Source organism: Gymnoscopelus microlampas (genome assembly GCF_963454915.1).
Source record: "Gymnoscopelus microlampas genome assembly, chromosome: 13".
NCBI classification, from domain to species: Eukaryota; Metazoa; Chordata; class Actinopteri; order Myctophiformes; family Myctophidae; genus Gymnoscopelus; species Gymnoscopelus microlampas.
This window is the reverse complement of record NC_139950.1, coordinates 40,887,934-40,907,999: the sequence shown is the minus strand read 5'-3', so window position 1 is coordinate 40,907,999 and position 20,066 is coordinate 40,887,934. Positions and strand designations below refer to the sequence as shown.

The 20,066-nt window shown below is 41.7% G+C and overlaps 3 protein-coding genes across 3 annotated transcripts; all 3 read left to right on the top strand.

Annotated features, from left to right (window-relative positions):
- The first annotated feature begins 1,156 nt into the window (after positions 1–1,156).
- LOC311058813 (interferon-induced, double-stranded RNA-activated protein kinase-like) lies at positions 1,157–7,717 on the top strand. Its single transcript, XM_084076324.1, has 18 exons — positions 1,157–1,377; positions 1,943–2,027; positions 2,128–2,243; positions 2,814–2,946; positions 3,061–3,164; positions 3,270–3,393; positions 3,519–3,583; positions 3,706–3,790; positions 4,452–4,483; positions 4,563–4,605; positions 4,695–4,732; positions 4,861–4,980; positions 5,119–5,247; positions 5,342–5,543; positions 5,646–5,789; positions 5,931–6,032; positions 6,382–6,447; positions 6,548–7,717. The coding sequence occupies exons 1-18, from the start codon at positions 1,280–1,282 to the stop codon at positions 6,683–6,685; spliced, it is 1,824 nt and encodes a 607-aa protein (XP_083932450.1). The 5' UTR covers positions 1,157–1,279; the 3' UTR covers positions 6,686–7,717.
- A 3,512-nt stretch (positions 7,718–11,229) lies between these two features.
- Positions 11,230–14,244, top strand: LOC311058662 (DNA excision repair protein ERCC-6-like; the record flags this gene model as incomplete). The annotated part of the gene is made up of 1 exon (XM_084076125.1): positions 11,230–14,244. The coding sequence occupies one exon, from the start codon at positions 11,230–11,232 to the stop codon at positions 14,242–14,244; it is 3,015 nt and encodes a 1,004-aa protein (XP_083932251.1).
- Positions 14,245–17,078: 2,834 nt separating this feature from the next.
- LOC311058661 (syntaxin-5-like) lies at positions 17,079–18,029 on the top strand (the record flags this gene model as incomplete). The annotated part of the gene is made up of 1 exon (XM_084076124.1): positions 17,079–18,029. The coding sequence occupies one exon, from the start codon at positions 17,079–17,081 to the stop codon at positions 18,027–18,029; it is 951 nt and encodes a 316-aa protein (XP_083932250.1).
- Positions 18,030–20,066: the final 2,037 nt, after the last annotated feature.

The following is a 20,066-nucleotide window of genomic DNA, read 5'->3' as shown; positions in this document are numbered from 1 at the left end:
ATAATTGTAACTTAGATTAAAGGCTAATAAATGATTTGATTCTACAATTGTAAAATCTCCTGTCACTTTCATTTAAGGGTGTTTAGTACAGTACTGCTTCGCATGGTCAGCTACAGTAGCCTAGAGATGTAGTTCATAATTTTGAGGTGAGAATGTCCTTATATGTAGGCTAATATGGAAACATTTAGTGGGAAATGCTTTTTTGTTGGAAAGCAGTGGTTCTCAAATTGGGTTCCGGGGACCCCCAGGGGTCCTTGGGGTGTTACCATAGAGTTATATATCGGAGGATACAGGGGGTCCAAACATAATAGTTAGGAACCAAATGGACCCTCACAGGCCTGTAACTCTGAGAATGTACAAATGGATGAAATGGATATGTAAGGGTCAATTTGGTGGGTCCATCTAGTTTAATTTGTACACTCCGAGTTATGGGGGGTCCTCGGCCTAATGCATGCACCAACTGGGGGACCTTGAAAATATAAAAGTTTGAGAAACACTTAAAAGTCAGTTGCAGGGACAGTCCTATAATTTGCGCCCCCTATAGGTTATTATATGCATGACCCCATGTAGTCATGGATCGGTCGTCTGTCACAACACACATGGATTAACTTCAACCTGGTGTTTGCACTTTTCTCCCTTTTTGGACCCTACATCTACATAAACGTTCAGATTTCAAATATAAAGTGCTTACCCCATGGCCACGATGATTCAATTATGTACGGCCACTCAGAAGTACCCTTATCTTCCGTATTGTTCAATAAAAAGCATTTTAATCCGATCGGTGGCCATTTTCTCAAATTTATAATGTATCAGAGTGCAATACACCTCCCAACCGATAGGGCCGAGTAGTTGAAAAGCGTATGGCTAAAATACAGAGGAAAATGGCCACCGATCGGATTAAAATGCTTTTTATTTTACAATACGGAAGATACGGGTACCTCTCAGGGGCCGTACATACTTTTAACATCCGTGGCCATGGGGTAAGCACTTTATATTTGAAATCCGAACGTTTATGTAGATGTCCGGGCCAAAAAGGGAGAAAGTACAAACACCAAGTTGAATGTCATCCATGACTCATGATTCAGGCCTAGATCCCATGATGACGTTCTCGCTTCTCAGCAAATCGAAACTTATCTTGTTCTTCCTAACAGGAAGAGTGACCCGACTGACAGTACTCCACTGAAGACACAGAAGCTCCGAATAAAAAGCAATGACAGCATCGCTTCATTTGAATGGTGTTTTTTCATAGCTTTGTTGAGTGTTGTTGTTTAATTCTACAATGAATGACAATGCAAAACCGCACGAAAATACACAGGAAACAGGATTTCAACATCTCAGATACGACGAGGTTGCCTCTGGCATTGATCAAATGAAAATGTAAGTTGAATATAGCAATACAGCCTACTTTTGTTTATGTGATTGTCTTAAAAAATGTATTGCCATTAGTGTCAGAAGGGAATACCACCTGGTCTCAAATCAAATATTTGTTTTTAATAATAAAACGTTATTTAAAAAAAATGAGCAGTAGGCTATGGGTGGTATTTGTTTGTAAAGGTTTTAACAAACAAATAATTTTAACTTAAAGAAAACTTTTTTAAAGTTAAGTGTATTCTGATAGTAATCATTGCCCTGCACTTTAAAATCTGTGTTTATCCTGTATCCTGTATGAGTTCTCTTGATTGGATGAAACTGGCAACCCACCTGAAATTTTAATTTCTGTATATATATAGGCTATCACTAAGTTACACTATACCTTTACTTTGACTGTCTCCCGGAATGCTTGTTATGTTAACCCTCTCCTCCACCCATTCCACCAGGCTGTTGCTCTATTATATATGAGATAGTTTTTTATTTCAAAGTTATGTTGCTTTGCAAATGTTGCCGAAATATTCCACAGATTCACCCAAAGAGTTGTGATAAATGGTATAACTTATCCCAACAGTGTTGGAGTGGATAAGAATGAAGCCAAAAGGAATGCAGCGAAACATGCCCTGAACAGCATGGAGCAAACTGATCCTGCTGACTCTGTAAGATTCACACATGCAAGTTTACAAATGGCCAATTATCTGTTAAAAATGTGTCCCAGTTCACTGTCCGTGTCTTATTACTACGTTGTTTTCTTTACAGACATCAGTAATAATTGCACCTGCACCAGTTAATCAAACAGGTATCACTCAACCCAACTTCACACGTTGGCTGAGTGACTATGCTTACCTCAAGAAGGTCTCAATAAGGCCCGTTAGGTAAGGACCACACCTTACCACACTTGCATTTCTCTGCTTGTAACCTGTATGAGTAGTGAAAAATAAACCTTGATTAGACTATTGATTCTACTCTGAGTCTGCACTAATGCTTTGAATAGAGTTTAGACTTTTTTGGCCCCAAGGTGAAACTCCTTTCCACAGAACTGTACATAACTGAGCAATTCATACAACAGCACACACACGAACAGAAATATAACATAAAAACATAGAAAGACAGGCTGCAGAACACATTCAGGCCTGTTCAGCGAGGCCTGCTGTTTAATGCAGCTACAGTATGACTGCATGTATCAGGCTTTTCCTGAAGCGAGCCTACATTTTCTGTACCACTGCCTGGAGCATGGCAAGTACATGTTAAGGGTGCGGTTACACCAAACTTTGATTCTGCCTATGAGGGCGGATTCTGCCAATGCTTTGTGGATTTCTAAAATAAAAACTAAACGCTCCGTTCTCATTGAAAAGCATGGGAAAATCTGCCCCCATACTGTAGGTAGAATTAAACTTCGGTGTGACCATTTACATGGGCACTAAATAATACTATTGTGCCATTAGGTGCTGTAAGTTTGTGATTGGTGATAAGGATTACCCAACTGCCTTTGGAGAAATCGGAGGAACGAAAAAGGAAGCAAATGAAGAAGCTGCCAAACTTGCATATAATGAGATATGTGGCAATCAATCCAAAGAGGTAAGTGATGGCTGAGCCCTGTCTGTACTTTAACCTGACACACCTCAGTCTGTGGTGCAAACAATAAGCTTAGTTAACTGTTCATGTATTATTACTGCGTTATTTTCTTTACAGTCGGGAATATCAGTTCCAGATGTAACTCGGTCTGCACCAGTTAACTACACAGGTTGGCTCAGTGACTATGCTAAACACAAGAAGTTCCGAATAAACCCAGTAAGGCAAGTAATCAACACCCTGTCTCTACTATGCATAGTAATGCTATTTGATAATATTTGTTAAGTCAACATTTACAAGGGTTCTAAATAATCATTTTGTGATATTAGAGGCTGCAAGTTTGTGATTGGTGATAAGGACTACCCAATTGCCTTCGGAGGAACACAGAATGAAGCAAAAGAAGCTGCTGCCAAACTTGCATATAATGAGATATGTGGTACTCAACAGAAAGAGGTAAGTGATGGCTGAGGAGATGGAAACCTGTCTGTGATGTATACACTACATACACTGTACATCAATTACAAAAATCTTGACAGCCATGTCATTTTTTTGTGCCTTTAATTTTTTGTGCTTTTAAGGTGTCCTCCAAGTCAGCATTGTCTGCAGATGCACCATCCAATATCTCTGTAGCCTCAAACACACGGTAAGACATTGAACAAGCGTTAAATAGTAGCCTCAAACACGTGGTAAGACATTGAACAATACTTGAATAGCACAGAGATGTGATATCTGGTGGTGGTGAGAATAACACATGTCTTCTTCAAGGGAGTCCCACAATGCAACATCACAAAGCAAGGCAACAACCAGAAGTGAATCCGTATTATTCACAGATTCATCTAATCCTCTCAAGGTTAGTTTGTTACTGCTTGTTAAAATGTACTCTTGGTTTGTAATACATATGTTAGGTTATTTTGTATTGTTTTGTATCTATGTTATGTATTATAGATTGCCCCATTCATATTTCGGTATTTCCCCGTTTAGCTGGGTTCCAAATACCAACCATTAAAGTTACAATGTGTAGGTTTTATGTCTGTTGTCTCCCTCTCCCAACGGAGAGAAGCAATTGCAACGATGTCCGAACTATAATAAAGCTGTAGTTAGTTACTTTATTGACACAATTGTATAAAACGTATCCAAACAATAGTCGAAAACCCATGCATATTCTCCAATCCATCTGTGTCAAATAAACAGTAGGTGTCCTACCCAACACAAGGATCGGAATTTCTCAATATCTCAATACAACGGACGTGCGTGTTATATTGTAGTAACATACTGTACTCTACCATAAAGATTGGTTAAAATAAACTTTTATTCATTAAAATAAGTCCCAGATTCTAACTTTAACAAAATAGTGACAATCACCTTTTACTAGCTGCAGTATATGTCACTGCTAATTTAACAGTGCTACAGTGTATTTGTAAGAAGAGTCCATAAATACTAACTTTGTTCCCATTGTCATCTCTTGGGTTTGGCAGTTACTTAAACTTGTCACTTCCTCTCCCACTTTTCAGGCAGGAACTTCTTACATCAAGCCCAAAATAAGGTAAGCAGGCTTTTGCAGACCTCATAAGCTGATACTTTTCCCATGTCTACAATTGATTTTTCTTCCCTTGTTTTATTAGACTTGCCCCAAATTTCCAAGGAATACGTAACAAGACCAAAGAGGTAGGCCCACTGATCTTTGAATATAGACTTTTAAATTTGTTTTTCTTCGAACATTTACATGAGATGCTCGTTTCTTATTTTTTCTTCAGGATGGTGTGATTGTCAGTAACCAATCAGCAGTCTCAAGGTATGGCAAATTTAAACCTTGATTTGCAATGCTTTGCGTTATACGTGCATTTCAAGGTTTATCATTAATACTGTTGTATATCTATCTATACATTTTTTACGATGTTTACCTGTATGTGTTTATCTCAGGTTTGAATCAGAATTTGATTCAATTGAGTGTATTGGAAGAGGAGCATATGGCCGTGTTTACAAGGCAAGACTAAAGCGTGAGGAGAGGTTTTACGCCATAAAGATAGTGCGCTATAAAGAGTAAGTACTTTATTTATATAGATATAAAAGTGTAAATAAATTGCATGGTAATTGTAAAATATATCTAAGTTTCAGTTACTGACAGTTACAGTTGAATTGAAAGTTTCAAATTAATTATGTGAGTGAATTTGCAATCAGAAAAGCCAGAAGAGAGGTGGGTGCATTGGCTAATCTCCAGCATCCTAACATAGTGAGATACCACACGGATTGGACTGAAGATTCAGGCTACATGTATGACCCTGACTCTGACAGTTACAGCACTTCCCAGTAAGTACAAATCTCATTTGCTCAATTGTTCACATATTCAACATTTTAGGGAATTTGATTTCACTATATCTGTCTTTATTTCTCACTACTGTAGGTCTAGCAGTGATTCATCGACCCCGTTCTTATACATTCAGATGGAATTATGTGATGCGAAAACGCTTAAGAAGTGGATAAAGGAGAGGAACCAGGCTGGAGAAGACCCCAAGAGACAGGAAGAAAGTCTTCCTATTAAACGACAAACAATTATAGCAGTAGAATACATCCACTCTCAGAAACTCATCCACAGAGATCTGAAGGTGATACTGAACTCAAATGTATTTTTCTTTGCTCCATATGAATCATGGAATTGGATATTTATTTGTGTTTACTGCTGTTCGTGGTCTTCAATCAATGACTAGCCTGCCAACATCATGTTTGGACGTCAAGGAGAGGTGAAGATTGGTGATTTTGGGCTGGTCACAAACGATGATGATGAGAGTGACGAGAACCTGATGGAGAGGACAAAAGACACAGGAACTCCTCCTTACATGGCACCTGAACAAGTAAGATCATCTACATTAATAATGCATTTACAAAGCACGTTCTCTGTGCAGTTTTGCATGTTTCTTATGTATGTTGTTCTTTGTTCATGACATGTATAACACCTCAGTTTTTATTATTTTTGTTTTCTTCCTCTATGATAGAGGATCGAGCCCACTTACGACAGAAAAGTGGATATATTTGCTTTGGGGTTGATATACTTTGAACTCCTTTGCAAGGTCGATACTCGTTCGGAAAGAGCAGCGGTGAGTGTTGTTATTAATATAACTGATCATTTATGAGTTAGATCATCTTTTAGGCATTATTAGCATGATACACACATACACAAATGTACTGTACTGTGTATACAGTACATGTACTGTACAACAAGGTGATTTTAGTTGAATTTTTTCAATGAGTTTTAATTTCGCTTCTATTCACGGTTTTCCTTTAAATTTCAGTTTAGTTTAAGTTTAGTTACATGAGTTCTTGGCCATTTAAGTTTAGTTTTTGGACACCCATTTCCATTTATATAATAAATTGAATATAATTGTTATGTTGTACATGTCTGACTACTGGATACCAGACTGAAATCCCCATGACTTCGAATTACAGATTTTTACGCAGCTCAAAAAAAATCAGAAGTTTCCAGATGTTTTTTCTAAAAGGTTTCCTCGTGAGGTATGTACATTTGAAATATAGGAATTTGCTGCAAACATAATCATGTTAGACTGTCAATTAATATTGCTATAGATCACTTAATCTTTTGTTACTGTTGCAGCAAAGATTAATCAAGTCAATGCTGTGTAAGAAGTCAGAAGACAGACCAGAAGCAAGTCAAGTGAAGAAAGAGCTGGAAGAATGTGCCTTGATGCTGCACAATGAAGCCCATGCGCATCAAGGCAATAAGACCATCTGATTATGGGGGCAGAATAGGCGGTGTTACAGCCTGATAAACCAAGGCTCACTGAGATGGCAACTTATAAAAAAGGGACACCACAATAAGAGACGCAATAAAGTGATATTTAAACAAAAAAACCTGAAAATGAACCAAACCAAAAAACGGCTGGAGATCCAGTCCCAAAAGAAACAAAAGATGTGTAACTGCAGGCAGGCTACGCGGGTAAAGTTGAGATAAAGTAAAAGTGGTAAAAAAAAATAATGAGAGGGAGAGAAAGAAGGAATGATAAGGGATGACAAGGGATGAAATAGATTCCTCCACAAACCATCTGCATGCCTAGCCTGTGTCTCTCTCCCCTTGCAGGATTCCCCATCTCTCGCCTACAGGTGTTCCATTCTTAGACCAGGTAAAAGGGTAGAGAGACCCATAATGGGCGTGCACATCAGAACCACATTCAGGGCTTCACCCAGCCACACAACAGATGGTATCAACTAGGCATTGGTTCGGCAAGTGGGGTCCGGGAACCCCCAGGGGTCCTTGGCGGGGATGCCTGGGGGTCCCCAGCTAAATTAGTCAATAAAGCTTCACAATCATTTTAACCCCTTTATCCATATTTTAAACTTTGGCTATTCAAAAATAGCAGATCTACAAGCTCATAGCACGGCACTGCTTGTAGATCTGCTATTTTAGAAAAATCATGAAACTGCAAATCTTTAAATCTTTATTCTAAAAGGCGAACATTTTTAACACAAATCTTTGCTTCTGGGGGTCCCTGGCACAACATATTTTCAAGTGGGGGTCCGCGGCATATCAATTTGGGGGTCCTTGGCACGAAAAAGATTGAGAACCAGTGAACTAGGAGGCATGTGAAAGCCCTTGTCAATATCAACATATTTCTCAACAAATCCTTAATTGGTGTCATAATGTATAATTACTGTGTTGCTTCAGCAGATAATGAATGTTTTTTAAAATGTATTTTAAATGTTCTGTCTTTGCTTTACAATGAAAATAATGACTGTAATTTGAAAATAAATTCTAATGATTTTTGAATGTTGTGTCCGCAGTCTATTCCTAAATATTTGTGCTCACGTAGGTTAAGGCAGTGGTTCCCAAACTTTGTAGCTCGAGACCCACAAGAGATAAGGATAAGGATAATTCCTTTTAACAGGTCGTTCATGAAAGTCCTTGTGGTCTTGTTTCCAAGAGAAATTTGATGTTTCCCACAATCCAAACTAGTTAATATAGCTGATCTACAACAACGCATCGGCTATTTTCATTACTTCTTAAAAGTTAGTTTTTCAAATATGGAATTTCTTAGATTTGTTATTTTTATTTATTCATGAAATTCTTTAGAAAAATATTTGAATTTGTTTTTAATTGATGAACATTTTTTAAATTTCTTAGGAAAGTTTTGAAAATCTTTTGAAATGATTAAAAACTAAATAGTTAAAATAAAGGGATATTTACTCACGACCCATCAAAATGGGTAAGCAACCCAGTGTTTGGGAAACACGTGTGTTAAGGGACTCCTTTTCTCCATTTTCTTATTGATTCACAGCTTCATATGCAAGAGAGTTGTTTGTGTTAACTGGCTTATAAAAACACTAGCTTATAAACAATCCCTTTCCTATACAATTAAAGTCCCCATGGTTTAAAGGGTATAATGGTGCACCATATTTGGGCAATCTCACTTTATTGTTTGTGGCACAAACCTCTTTCCAAAAATGTTCATAGTCAAATGGAATTAGGTTAACTAATCATAACCAATATTCGATTGTTCAGCCACTAATAGAGAACGTGAAGTGGATTTATTCTGTGGTGAGATACAGGTTAATTTTACCCTATTGATGATGTGTTATACTTATAGCAATAGTAATCCTGCTCTGTATGAGAGGAACCACAGGTTCAGTCATTTGGTGCATATTGCTTTGCTGGTGAGCCACTGGGGCGATGCTACCATCTGCTGGCTTATGACTGAACACCTCAAAGTCAGAATCCCTTGTGTTTTCACAGAAGCACCCCATAAATAAATAACCATACTGTATATAATTAAATAATGTAACACAGACATACTGTACACTGAACCAATCAGACTGGCACACATGGCTGTTGTCTTGTGCTTGGTGGCCACAAGGGGGCGCTGTGGATCTGCAGCTCAGGACTTGTGAGACATGGCTGTGCGCCTACTACCTCTCCAGCACCATGTTCCAGCAGCCTACAGACAGAAAGGGTTATTCACAGGGAGAGGGACGACGCCAAGGGAACTGTGACATTTAATCATGCCTCCGGCACACGCTGAATGATTAGCATCTCTGTGGAAAACAACAATAACAAGTGCCAAATGCAGGATCCCACACAATCACCTGGCCTTGAAGCACACGGTCACACTATCCTGGGCAATCAGATAAGAAAACAGCCCCTGTGGTTCGGAGTGTTAACTCAACAGTCAACTGACTGCAAAGGGCCCAACATTTAGTTCAGTAGCCTGCTTGTGGATAGAGGCCAAAGGTGGACTGATTGCCATGATATACATGGAATATCTCAATTGTATTTCAGTCTGCCATCTGCTGTGGTCCTTCTTTCCTCATAGTTGGAAGACGATTATTACACAGGAAAGAGTTGAAGGATTTTTCCTATAGGTTTATGATGTTTAGAGTGTGTGGCACATTTATCATTATGACCAAAATATGATTTGTGTTGCTGTAGTTGCCTGATTAACCACTTAAGACCTATACTTCATCATATGACAAATTGGGGAAATAGACGATGTACAAGATCACATGAGCTTGTAGATCAAACAATGAGGGTTTACTCTGACAGCACATTTTCACTTCCTAAAGATGAAAACATAGTTACCATGGCAGCAAAAAATGCCCCAGTCTGTGTTCTGTGTTCCAACAGGCGTAGGTGTCGTAAGAGTAGACAATGAATCATTCAAAATTTTCTATTTTCATCACACAAACAAATTATTCCATTTTAGTGGTCTCTACAATGAGAAACCTGGTGTGTTTTCAATCTTCCTTAGCTGTCGCACTTGTGTGAGCAAGGTTATTGGATGTATTGAGGTCACTTCCTTTGAGAGCAGTGTGGGCACTGAGGCAGTGATCCAGTTAGTGGCCTGGACCATGTAGCCTTTGGCAAAATGGATTCTACAGTCAGAGGCAGAGGAATGGAGTGTCTTCCCAAAGTCCCAGGGGTCAGAGCAAACGATTACTCTGAGGATAGTCCCATAAAAGAAGAAGCAGTCGGTGAGTTTGTGCTGCATTGTGGATCATAGGAACTGCCAGCAGCAGCAGAGTGTGACTTCCTGTGTGGTCTAAACCTACAGGCTGATCTACAAATCTAAATACCAACTGGGAATAGGCATAAGTTGACAGGGACTGTCACCTTCTGTGCATGTGCACATTACAGCCAGACCAATATATCGGTTTGGCCCATATATTGGCCTATATTATATATTTTTTGTCTGGATTTTTAACCACTTTCAACCTGGTATCCCTATTTTGAGCATGGTAAAGATGTTTTCAAAAACATTTCAATAGGGCTTAAAGGACCACTTTTCAACCTATCTTCATATAATTGGTCCTCAAACTCAAGGCACCATTTCTGAGGAGGGCTGTAGACCGTTCAGAAACCAACCAACTACAAGTGACACCATCGGTATAGGCAAGTTTGGCCATTTCAAATAAGATTGAAATATTTCTTATTTTGTATTAATGCACGAACAATGGCTTCTATTTCAGCAAGCTAACTTTCCAGGAAGGGAAAGGCTATAGTTTGTATTATCTTGGAATCCCCATCGATGATGTCATTGGTCCGTAGGCCATCAATGATAAACAGAGTAGACATTTTTTCCATCTCATAATGAGGATGAGTGAGAAATGAAGATATGGTTGAAAATGTACTTGTTTGCTTGTTCATTGTATTCTTTTCATATATTGATGTTTACTTAATTATCATTTGTTTATCTATCAAAAAGTTATTTGTGTTGATTCTTATTTATTTGTTTGCTTATCAGTTAAATGTTCACAAATAGAAACCAAATACAATACAATATTTTGCACTTATACAAAACTCCTTTATAGACGTTTTTGGGGTAAGAAAAATAGATGACATGGACATTATTGATCAAACATTATATTTCTGAAGATTTAAACCAAGTTTGGACGTGTGAACTGGGACTTTAAGGCATTCATTTACGGTGCATAAACTAACATCTCAATATATTTTTTAGAGCACTCAATTAGCCAATGTCTAAATTCAACCAATAATCAGTGTGGCTAGAGCCGCTGTTCCACAAGAAACCAGCCATATAGGGGAACATTGTGATATATTATTCAATCGTTGACAACTGACGTCATATTGTCATAGCAACATAATGCAGGACTATAAAAGCCATTGAATGCAGAATTCCTTCAATATGCGTGTTTTAGCATTAATCATTGATTGATGCATTGTATGAGCACATTTTCATATGCAGTCCCTGGGCAAAGCGTACGTACAACAAGAGTGTCAGTCAGAATAATCACTACTGTATGCAAAGGGTTTGTACATAATACATAATGGTTACAATACTAGAACACAGAGAACCCTATCCTCTCAGGTGGGCAGGAGAGGAACATCCTGTAATGGTGAAAAGGAGACACACGACCAGCAACCTGGAGGAGGATGTGAAAGACGCTGCCGGACAGGGAGAAGATATGTCCAAAGCACTGGAAAAAAGTGAGGATCTGGTGGCAGAGGACAATTCTGGGAGTAAAGATTTTGTCAGCCTCGGTGGTCTACCACTGTTCAGAGACCTGCACGACAAACTGTATGACCACCAGAGAGACGGAGCAGCATTCCTCTATGGCCTGTACCGAGACGGGCACAAAGGTGGCATTCTGGCAGATGACATGGGCCTCGGCAAAACCATCCAGGTCATCGCCTTTCTGTCGGGTATGTACAATGCAGACCTAGTCAAACACACTCTCATTGTTATGCCAATGTCCGTAATCACCACCTGGACCAGGGAGTTCGCCAAGTGGACCCCCGGGTTTAGGGTGAAGGAGTTTCATGGCGACAGCAAAGCAGAGCGAAACAGAAAATTGGAGAAGGTTCAGAGAAAAGGGGGCGTGGCGCTCACCACATATCATATGCTGATGAACAACTGGAAGCTGCTGGCATCTTACAATGGCCGAAAGTTCAAGTGGGACTATATAATCCTGGATGAGGCACACAAGATAAAGACCCCATCAACAAAAACCGCCAAAGGTGCATATGCTGTTCCAGCAGAGAACCGTGTTCTCCTCACAGGAACCCCTATGCAAAACAACCTGCAAGAGATGTGGGCTCTGTTTGACTTTGCTTTCCAAGGCACTCTCCTTGGCACATATAGAACCTTCAAAACAGAGTATGATAATCCCATTATGCGGGGAAGAGAAAAGGACGCCACTCCAGAAGAAAAAGGCCTGGGATTCAGGATATCGGAAGACCTAAAAGCTATCATCAGACCGTACTTCCTCAGGAGGACCAAAGCAGATGTCCAGATGAAGATTAAAGAAACACATGGAGAACGTTTGCTCTCCAGTGACATTCAAGTCACAAAGACTCAAACTGACAAAGGAACAGCAGTCATGCCATCATTGACGAGGAAGAACGACCTGATCGTCTGGACGTATCTGAGCGCTGTTCAGGAAGACATCTACCGTCAGTTTCTGTCACTGGACCACATCAAAGAGCTGCTGAACACTACCAGGTCGCCTCTCGCTGAACTCTGTGTCCTGAAGAAGCTGTGCGACCACCCGAGGTTGCTTTCTGCTTCGGCCGTCAGTCAACTGGGCCTGATGGAACAAACATCTGATGACGAACGAGAAAGTGACGATGAGTTCACTGCAAGCAGCATTGATAACATACCAGATGAAACACTGATATCAGAGTCGGGGAAGATGGTGTTTCTCATCAAACTCCTTGAGCAACTCAGGAAAGAAGGTCACCGCACCCTTATCTTTGTACGCTTCCGTAAGGTTCTGGACATCATACAGCGAGTCCTTGGCAATAGGGGCTTCAAGGTCTTGAGGCTTGATGGCACAATCACCAACACCGCTGAGAGGGAGCGTCTCATTTCATTGTTCCAGGAGGACAGACGCTACTCCGTATTCCTCCTGACGACCCAAGTGGGTGGTGTTGGCATCACCCTGACCGCCGCCAACCGCGTGGTGATCTTTGACCCCAGCTGGAACCCTGCCGTCGATGCTCAGGCAGTGGACCGTGCATACCGCATTGGACAAACTGAAAATGTAGTCATCTACCGGCTCATCACCTGTGGCACTGTGGAAGAAAAAATCTACAGACGGCAGGTGTTCAAAGACTCATTGAGCAGACAGACAACCGGCGACAAGAAGAACCCTTTCAGGTACTTCAGCAAGCAGGAGCTGAAGGAGCTCTTCATCCTAGAGGAGACGCGCTCCTCCGAAACCCAGCTGCTGCTGCAGTCCCTCCACTCCAGGCACCGGAGGACAGACCCCGAGCTGGAGAAACACATCACGCACCTCCACTCCATGGAGATATTTGGAATCTCTGATCACGACCTCATGTTCTCGCAGGTCACCAGCCACGATGAGAGCCCCAAGAACCAAGAGTCTTGCCGTTACATAGAGATGAGGGTTCAGGAGGCTCACAAACTGATGAAGGCAGAGTCTGAGATGCACGCGCAGCTAGGCTCAAGTGCAGAACTGGCACGGTTGAGACAGAAGGGTACGGAAAGCCATATAGCGGCAAGGTCAAGGGAGAGAACGCCGAACACAAAACCCCGCCCTTTACCCCCCCGGTGGGATAGCCATATAGGGACATGGTCAAAGGAGAAAGCACAGAACACAAAGCCCCATGCTTTAACCCCCCGGTGGAATAGCCACATAGGGACATGGTCAAAGGAGAAAGCACAGAACAAGAAGCCCCACGCTTTAACCCACCGGTGGGATAGCCGTGTAGCAGCGTGGTCAAAGGAGAGAACGCAGAGCACAAAGCCTCGCCCTCCGCCCCCCTGGTGGGGCAGTCGTATAACGGCATGGTCAAAGGAGAAAACACAGAACTCAAAGCCCCGCCCTCCTCCGCCCCCCATGTGCTATAACTACGTGAAAGAAGATGCACAGGTGGGCCCAAGATCAGGACTGGACTGGCTGAAACGGATGGGTCAGTTGAAACAAGTGATGTCGTTGAGGAATTCTGGATCCATCAGGAGAAATGATTCCACGGCGGCCAGGTCGAACGAGAAACCCCAGAACGCAACGCCCAGGCATCTGCCTCCCTGGTACTATAAGAACATATTGCCTGACTTGCCAGCTGTGGCGGGGAAGATGGAGTCTGGATCAATCGGGAGAAATGATTCCGCGGTGGCCGGGTCAAACGAGAAACCATGGAATACAAAGCCTCGCCTTCTGCCACGCTGGCTCACAGAGAACCACCAGAGCAAAAAGAGAAAAGCAGCTGTGGAAGATGGCAATAGCAGAGTTTCCCCTAAAAAAGGAAAGTATCTTTTGACTAAACCTGGCGGCCGCCAAGTGTATTTTCTGACTGGGGCCCGGAAAGGGAAAAACTAATTTTCTCTGATGCTTATAGTCCCGGCATGGGGTCAACTTAGGTGCCCGTCAGCCAGCTGGGCTTGCAATACACTGGTGGAATCCCAGAATAGGCATCAGCTGACAAGTAACCAAGTTTTATCACTCATCTCCAGTGCTAGGATACTCCTGCTCTGCACGCTTTCATCAGGTCCATGATCAACACCCAGGAAGTTAGGGTAACCAATCACTGATGAGGAAGGAGAGGACCATTTTGAAAATATGATTGAGGAAGAGGGCAGTCAAGGTTCAGACAAGTGGGATGGAAGTGACGGATGAAGACCCTAACCTTGCATATTTTACATATTAATTCTTGGGATTGACAGGCACAATAATCCAATAGGAGGCACATTTGTCTTTTTCCTTTGAGATGCAGGTTTAGTTGTGAGAGGTAGGAAAGCTCTAAGGAGTGGTCAAGCATTGTGACCAGAGGGCTTGAAAGGCTGTACGGGACGGTTTTGGTCTGTTAACACCACATTATAGTTTGCTACCCCTGAGAATTGCTTTGTTTCCCCATTTGTTTTGGGTTTTTTTTTTCTTTTTCTTTTTGCTGACATTTGTGTTTGGTTAAACCTACTGTACTACCTTCCAATAAACATGATGATTGCTCCTCAAGGACTACTGTAGATGGTTTTATTAACCACCTCCTCCTGCCCTCACCCAGCACTGATCTATCCTCAGGGACCCTAGAAACGGTTGCAAAAACCTAATATATAGACCAGACCAGGTACTTTGTCCACAGCCCTTCTTGGGAGTGGCCTTACATAGAAGGAAGAGGGATTTCCAAACTAAGTTGACGTTTTTACAGTGAGTAGTTTTTGGGAACGAGAGCTTTGTTTGGCACTTGCAACCAGTCTGCATCTGCTCTATTGCCCTGTCGCAATGTCTGGCGGTTATGTCAAATCACTTCAACACTTTTAAAGGTAGGGTAAGTGATATTTTTTTGGTTAAAACAAAAAGTATTTTGTTAAAAGGTTAAAGCACTATATTGTGATAGTAATCAATGCTATAGAGTGTTTATTCAGTAACAGGAGTCTCCCCGTCTCTCCAGCTCTTTAATAAACAGAAAATACATTTTCCGGTAGGTGTCCAAATCTCAGCCAATCAGGAGAAAGTACCCATTTTTAAGCTTCATTTTTATAGTGTTCCAGTTCCAATTTTGCCTGCTCATTTCTTAGTGTCAACACTTCCAATTTCACTTGTTTAATCTATATCCCGATCTATATCCCGATTGAGTTCTCTATCCTGATTGGATAAAATTGGAAATGAAACTGAAACTGAAAGGAAAATGCATTTTCTGTTTTATAAAGAGCAGGAGAGACAAGGAGACTCCTTTTACTGAACAAACACTCTATAGCAATGAGTACTATCAGAATATAGAGCTATTTAACACTTATTTTAACCAAAGAAAATCACTTACCATACCTTTAATTCTCCAAGATCCATTGATATACCCCCTAGATGTTTTTACCATTTGAGTTTGGCCTACTTTGAAAATAGGGCTTAAGTGGTTAATTTATGTTTTGTAATCAGCTAAATATACAAAGTAACTTGTAACTAAAGCTTTCAAATAATTGTAGTGGAGTAAAAAGTACAATGTTTAATTGCCTCTAAGATGTAGTGGAGTAGAAATATAAAGCATGTCATCAACAAGCACAAGTACAGTACAGTACTTGAGTAACAGTATTTACTTTCCACCACTGGTTGTCAGTACTATGGCATAAGTACCCGTTGTCAGAGTATTTAGTGGTAGTCTACCATTCAGAACTGGCGATCCGACCGGAGATTCGGTGCCCATATCTTATATCAAAATTGGCTTATGGGAGTACAGGCCAGCGGGCCTGACTTGACGCTCATGTCACCATGACTCAGCCATATAAGGAGTTCTCAATGCAGCTACAAAAGGGGCCCAGATATGGGCATTATGGATGACATCAGCGATAACCATATGTGGGCATATAATCGTGGCAGCGGTGGCCTAGTGGTTAGAGGGGCGGCCTTGATACCGGAAGGTCCCTAGTTCGATTCCCCAATTCATCACATCAATCATGAATCACCGCTGAATAGCCCTTGAGCAAGGCTTCCATGCAGGGTCCGGCTGGAAACAAGCTTCGTGCTTAGTCCGACACCCTGGGTAAACAACAAACTTTACTTTACATCATGTCCTTTTTATGCCCATATATGGAGATATCTCCATGTATGGGCATACAAAGGACATGGACTGACAGATACAGAGATCTCCATATATGGGCGTAAACGGGACACTGACGGACAGATACAGAAATATCCATATATGGGCATAACCGGGTGGCATAACTGTTCCCAAGTAGGCCGGTGCCGGTCTAGTTGCGCAGATGTCAACAAGACATCTGGGGGCGGCTGTTAAAAAGGCTTTCACGGCATCCAGGTTTATCGTTATTAGGTCGTCCAGGTTGTTATGGTTACCATTGTTGCTAGTCAGAATACTGGTAGCTTCCGGTATTCTGGGTATCCTACACTACATCATAATGGACTCCATATTTGGGCATGGCTGATCTAGAACTCCATACTGTATATGGAAATGGCTGAGTCATTGTGACATCACAAGAGTATCCCGTCACAGTAGATAAAGAGTTGCAGTCTCAGATTGTCCTTTATTTTACAGGCCTCGTTGACAGTACCCTCTCGGTACGGACTAGGGTCATCCATGCATACTTCAGCTTTTGTGGCTTGTCACTTGAAGCTATCCTAAGTTCTCATAGGACACCCTACGGACGGTACTGGTCCTAGACATCCTCCCCGCTTTCTTTGAGTTGATTTTACATTTCCGTCCCATCATGACCTGTCGTGACCGGATGATTGAGTTCCAGTCAGCCTGTAAATCTCTTCAGGCTAGACAGAATGGAATCCAACCCAGTAAACCGGCACTCAGCTCCCATAAGCAATGCAGAGAGTTTATAGTCATGTCTAAGAAAATTGGTAAAGATTTGAGCAATACATTCGCCAAATTGGAGAAGCTCACTATTCTGGCAGAGAGAAAGTCTCTATTTGATGACAAGGCAAAATCTCTATTTGACGACAAGGGAGTGGAGTTTGAGACACTAACGTGCATCATCGCACAAGACATCAACAGTCTAAATGAACAGATAGCCCAGCTGCAGGACCTGGTGAGGTCGCGTGGCACCCTGGATGGTAGACACATCCAGACCCACTCTAACACCATTGTGGTCGCATTACAGTCCAAACTGGCTTCAATGACCAATGATTTCAAGATTGTCCGCGACGTCAGAATGGAGAACTTGAAGCAGTTGCGTAGCAGGAGAGAGCACTTGAATTCCTCAACAGCTTCAGATCCCTCTATTTCATGGACTCAGCTCTCTCAGCCTCCTGTTTCCAACTCTCTCAATTTCCCACTGTTGATGCAGGATGACAGCAGGGCTGTGGGACATGTCGCAATCGGTATGGATTCCAATGACAACCCAATGCAGCTCCAGCTTATCGACAAGCAGGGCTCGTACATGAAGAGCCGTTTAGACACCATGCAGAACATTGAGACTACCGTTGTGGAACTGGGAGCTATATTCCAGCAGCTGGCCCATATGGTCACGGAGCAAGAGGAGACCATCATAAGAATTGACGCTAATGTGGAGGACACCCAGCTGAACGTGGAGGCAGCACACACGGAGATTCTCAAATACTTCCAGTCAGTCACATCCAACCGTTGGCTGATGAGTAAGATTTTCCTCGTCCTCATGGTGTTCATCGTTGTCTTTGTCGTCTTTGCCTAGAATCTAATTGAAAACAAGTGCGCTTGAACCCCTCAGTGTGTCTGGATCCTGGATTTCCTGACAGTTATTATGGAAAATATTAATATCCAGTCAGGGTGAAGTGTTGACAATTTATTGGGGAAGATTCAGGCAGAACAACTGCATGACAACAGCAAAACCCCAGGCTTCCTGGCCTGACCAACAGCCCATTGGGGCAGAAGCCTGAGCACCAATCTCAGACAGTTCTTTTAGTGTCCACTCTAACAGAGAGGCTGTCTTTGAATGGTCATACTGCCAGGTTCGAATTTGTCTTCAACCTGTAAATAACTTGCTCACAAAAGACAACATTTTTTTATAATAAACATTTTTGGGTCAGTGTGTGTGTGTGTGTGTGTGTGTGTGTGTGTGTGTGTGTGTGTGTGTGTGTGTGTGTGTGTGTGTGTGTGTGTGTGTGTGTGTGTACAAAGTTCCAAACTAGTCGTATATATTGATACTATTTTTGCACACAAATAATATTTTAGAATGTTCAACAATTGCACACTACACTTTAGAGTAGACACTTGATGCACACTTTACACACTTGATACACTCTTCACTTTATGGCTATTATTACTATTATTGCTATTATTAGTATTTGCTTGTATTATACTTAGTTATTATATCTGGTTTTGTTTTCATACATAAACTGCCCACAACATTTTCGGATCGAAGCTTAACTTTGGTCGATTAGTTTTTTTTCTTATATCTTTGAAAATACCAATTGGTAATGAATTTGATAGAATTGTTATCGTTGATTAGTCACCTTTACAACGAGGTACAGCTTGTAAGGATCGGGCATTCATGGAATGAGCAACACAGCTAAACGTGTGGGTAGTGCCCCCCCCCCCCCAAAAAAAAAGTCCAAAATCCCCTGCAATATTGTTCTGTTGGTGTTCACCCTTGTTTTGAGTTGCTTGGATAGATGTATTGGATGATTGCTCTCTCTCACAGTAATAAGGAAAATACAACACATATCCCATTCCTCAACCAGGATTTGTTTGACTTCACCAGTCTCACGGAACTTGGTCCGGTCCAGTTTGGAAATGGTACCAGGGCTGTCACCAAATAATGCTGCCACTCTGTATGCTGGAACACCAGCTTCCAGTTTTCGTATTGCACGGGCCTTATCCTGAAGGGACAAACATGGCATCTTTCCACCAGTGTTGCTGCTTGGAGCATACACAAACTCAACAAAGTTGCAGGACCCATGCTCAGGTGCCAGGCACACACACACCTGTGACTGGCACACACCTGCCAGCACTTGAAGCTCAAACGAGAGTGAGTGCCAACAGAACAATATTGTTTTTTGGCAATTGTTTTTGGGGCGCTACCCATACGTTTTGCTGTGTTGCTCATTCCACGAATGCTCGAATACCTTGTTGTAAAGGTGACTAATCAACGATAAAAATTATATAAAATACAATACCAATTGGTATGATTAAAGGGGAGAAATAATCGACCAAAGTTTAGTTTCCAAACTTTTTGTGGGCAGCTTTATATTGTACAGTCTGCAGACCATGTCATACATTTCACTGCACATACTCGTGTGAGTGACTGACAAATAAACTTTTCCTTAATCTTGAATCTAAAGACTGACTTGAAGTAGAGGCTGGTTGAAAACAACTTGCCAACACCAAATCAGGATTCCTGGACCGCCAGCTCTGCCCTCCACTCCTTCCTATCCAGCATCAGGGTCAGACTCCGCTCGCCATAATTTCTGGGTGCCTGACCAGCCTCATCCTTCTCTGACCTTGTTCGTCATGACCAATCCGCAGGAGGCCCTGCTGTAGAGGTCCACATTTCTGATGTGATGCTGTCCTCCCATGTGACATTCAAGTGCCATTCAAGCACTCTTGTAGGCATCTTACGAAGGCTAGCATCCCCAAGGAAACGTAAAAATCACTAGAAACCTGCAGAGTGTGAAGGATCTGTAGCGCAGTGACTTTGAAAACAGAGATTCCTTGTTCAATTGCCATGCCTTGCATGGATGTGCTGGAGAAAGTGTTGTGGGTGATGCTT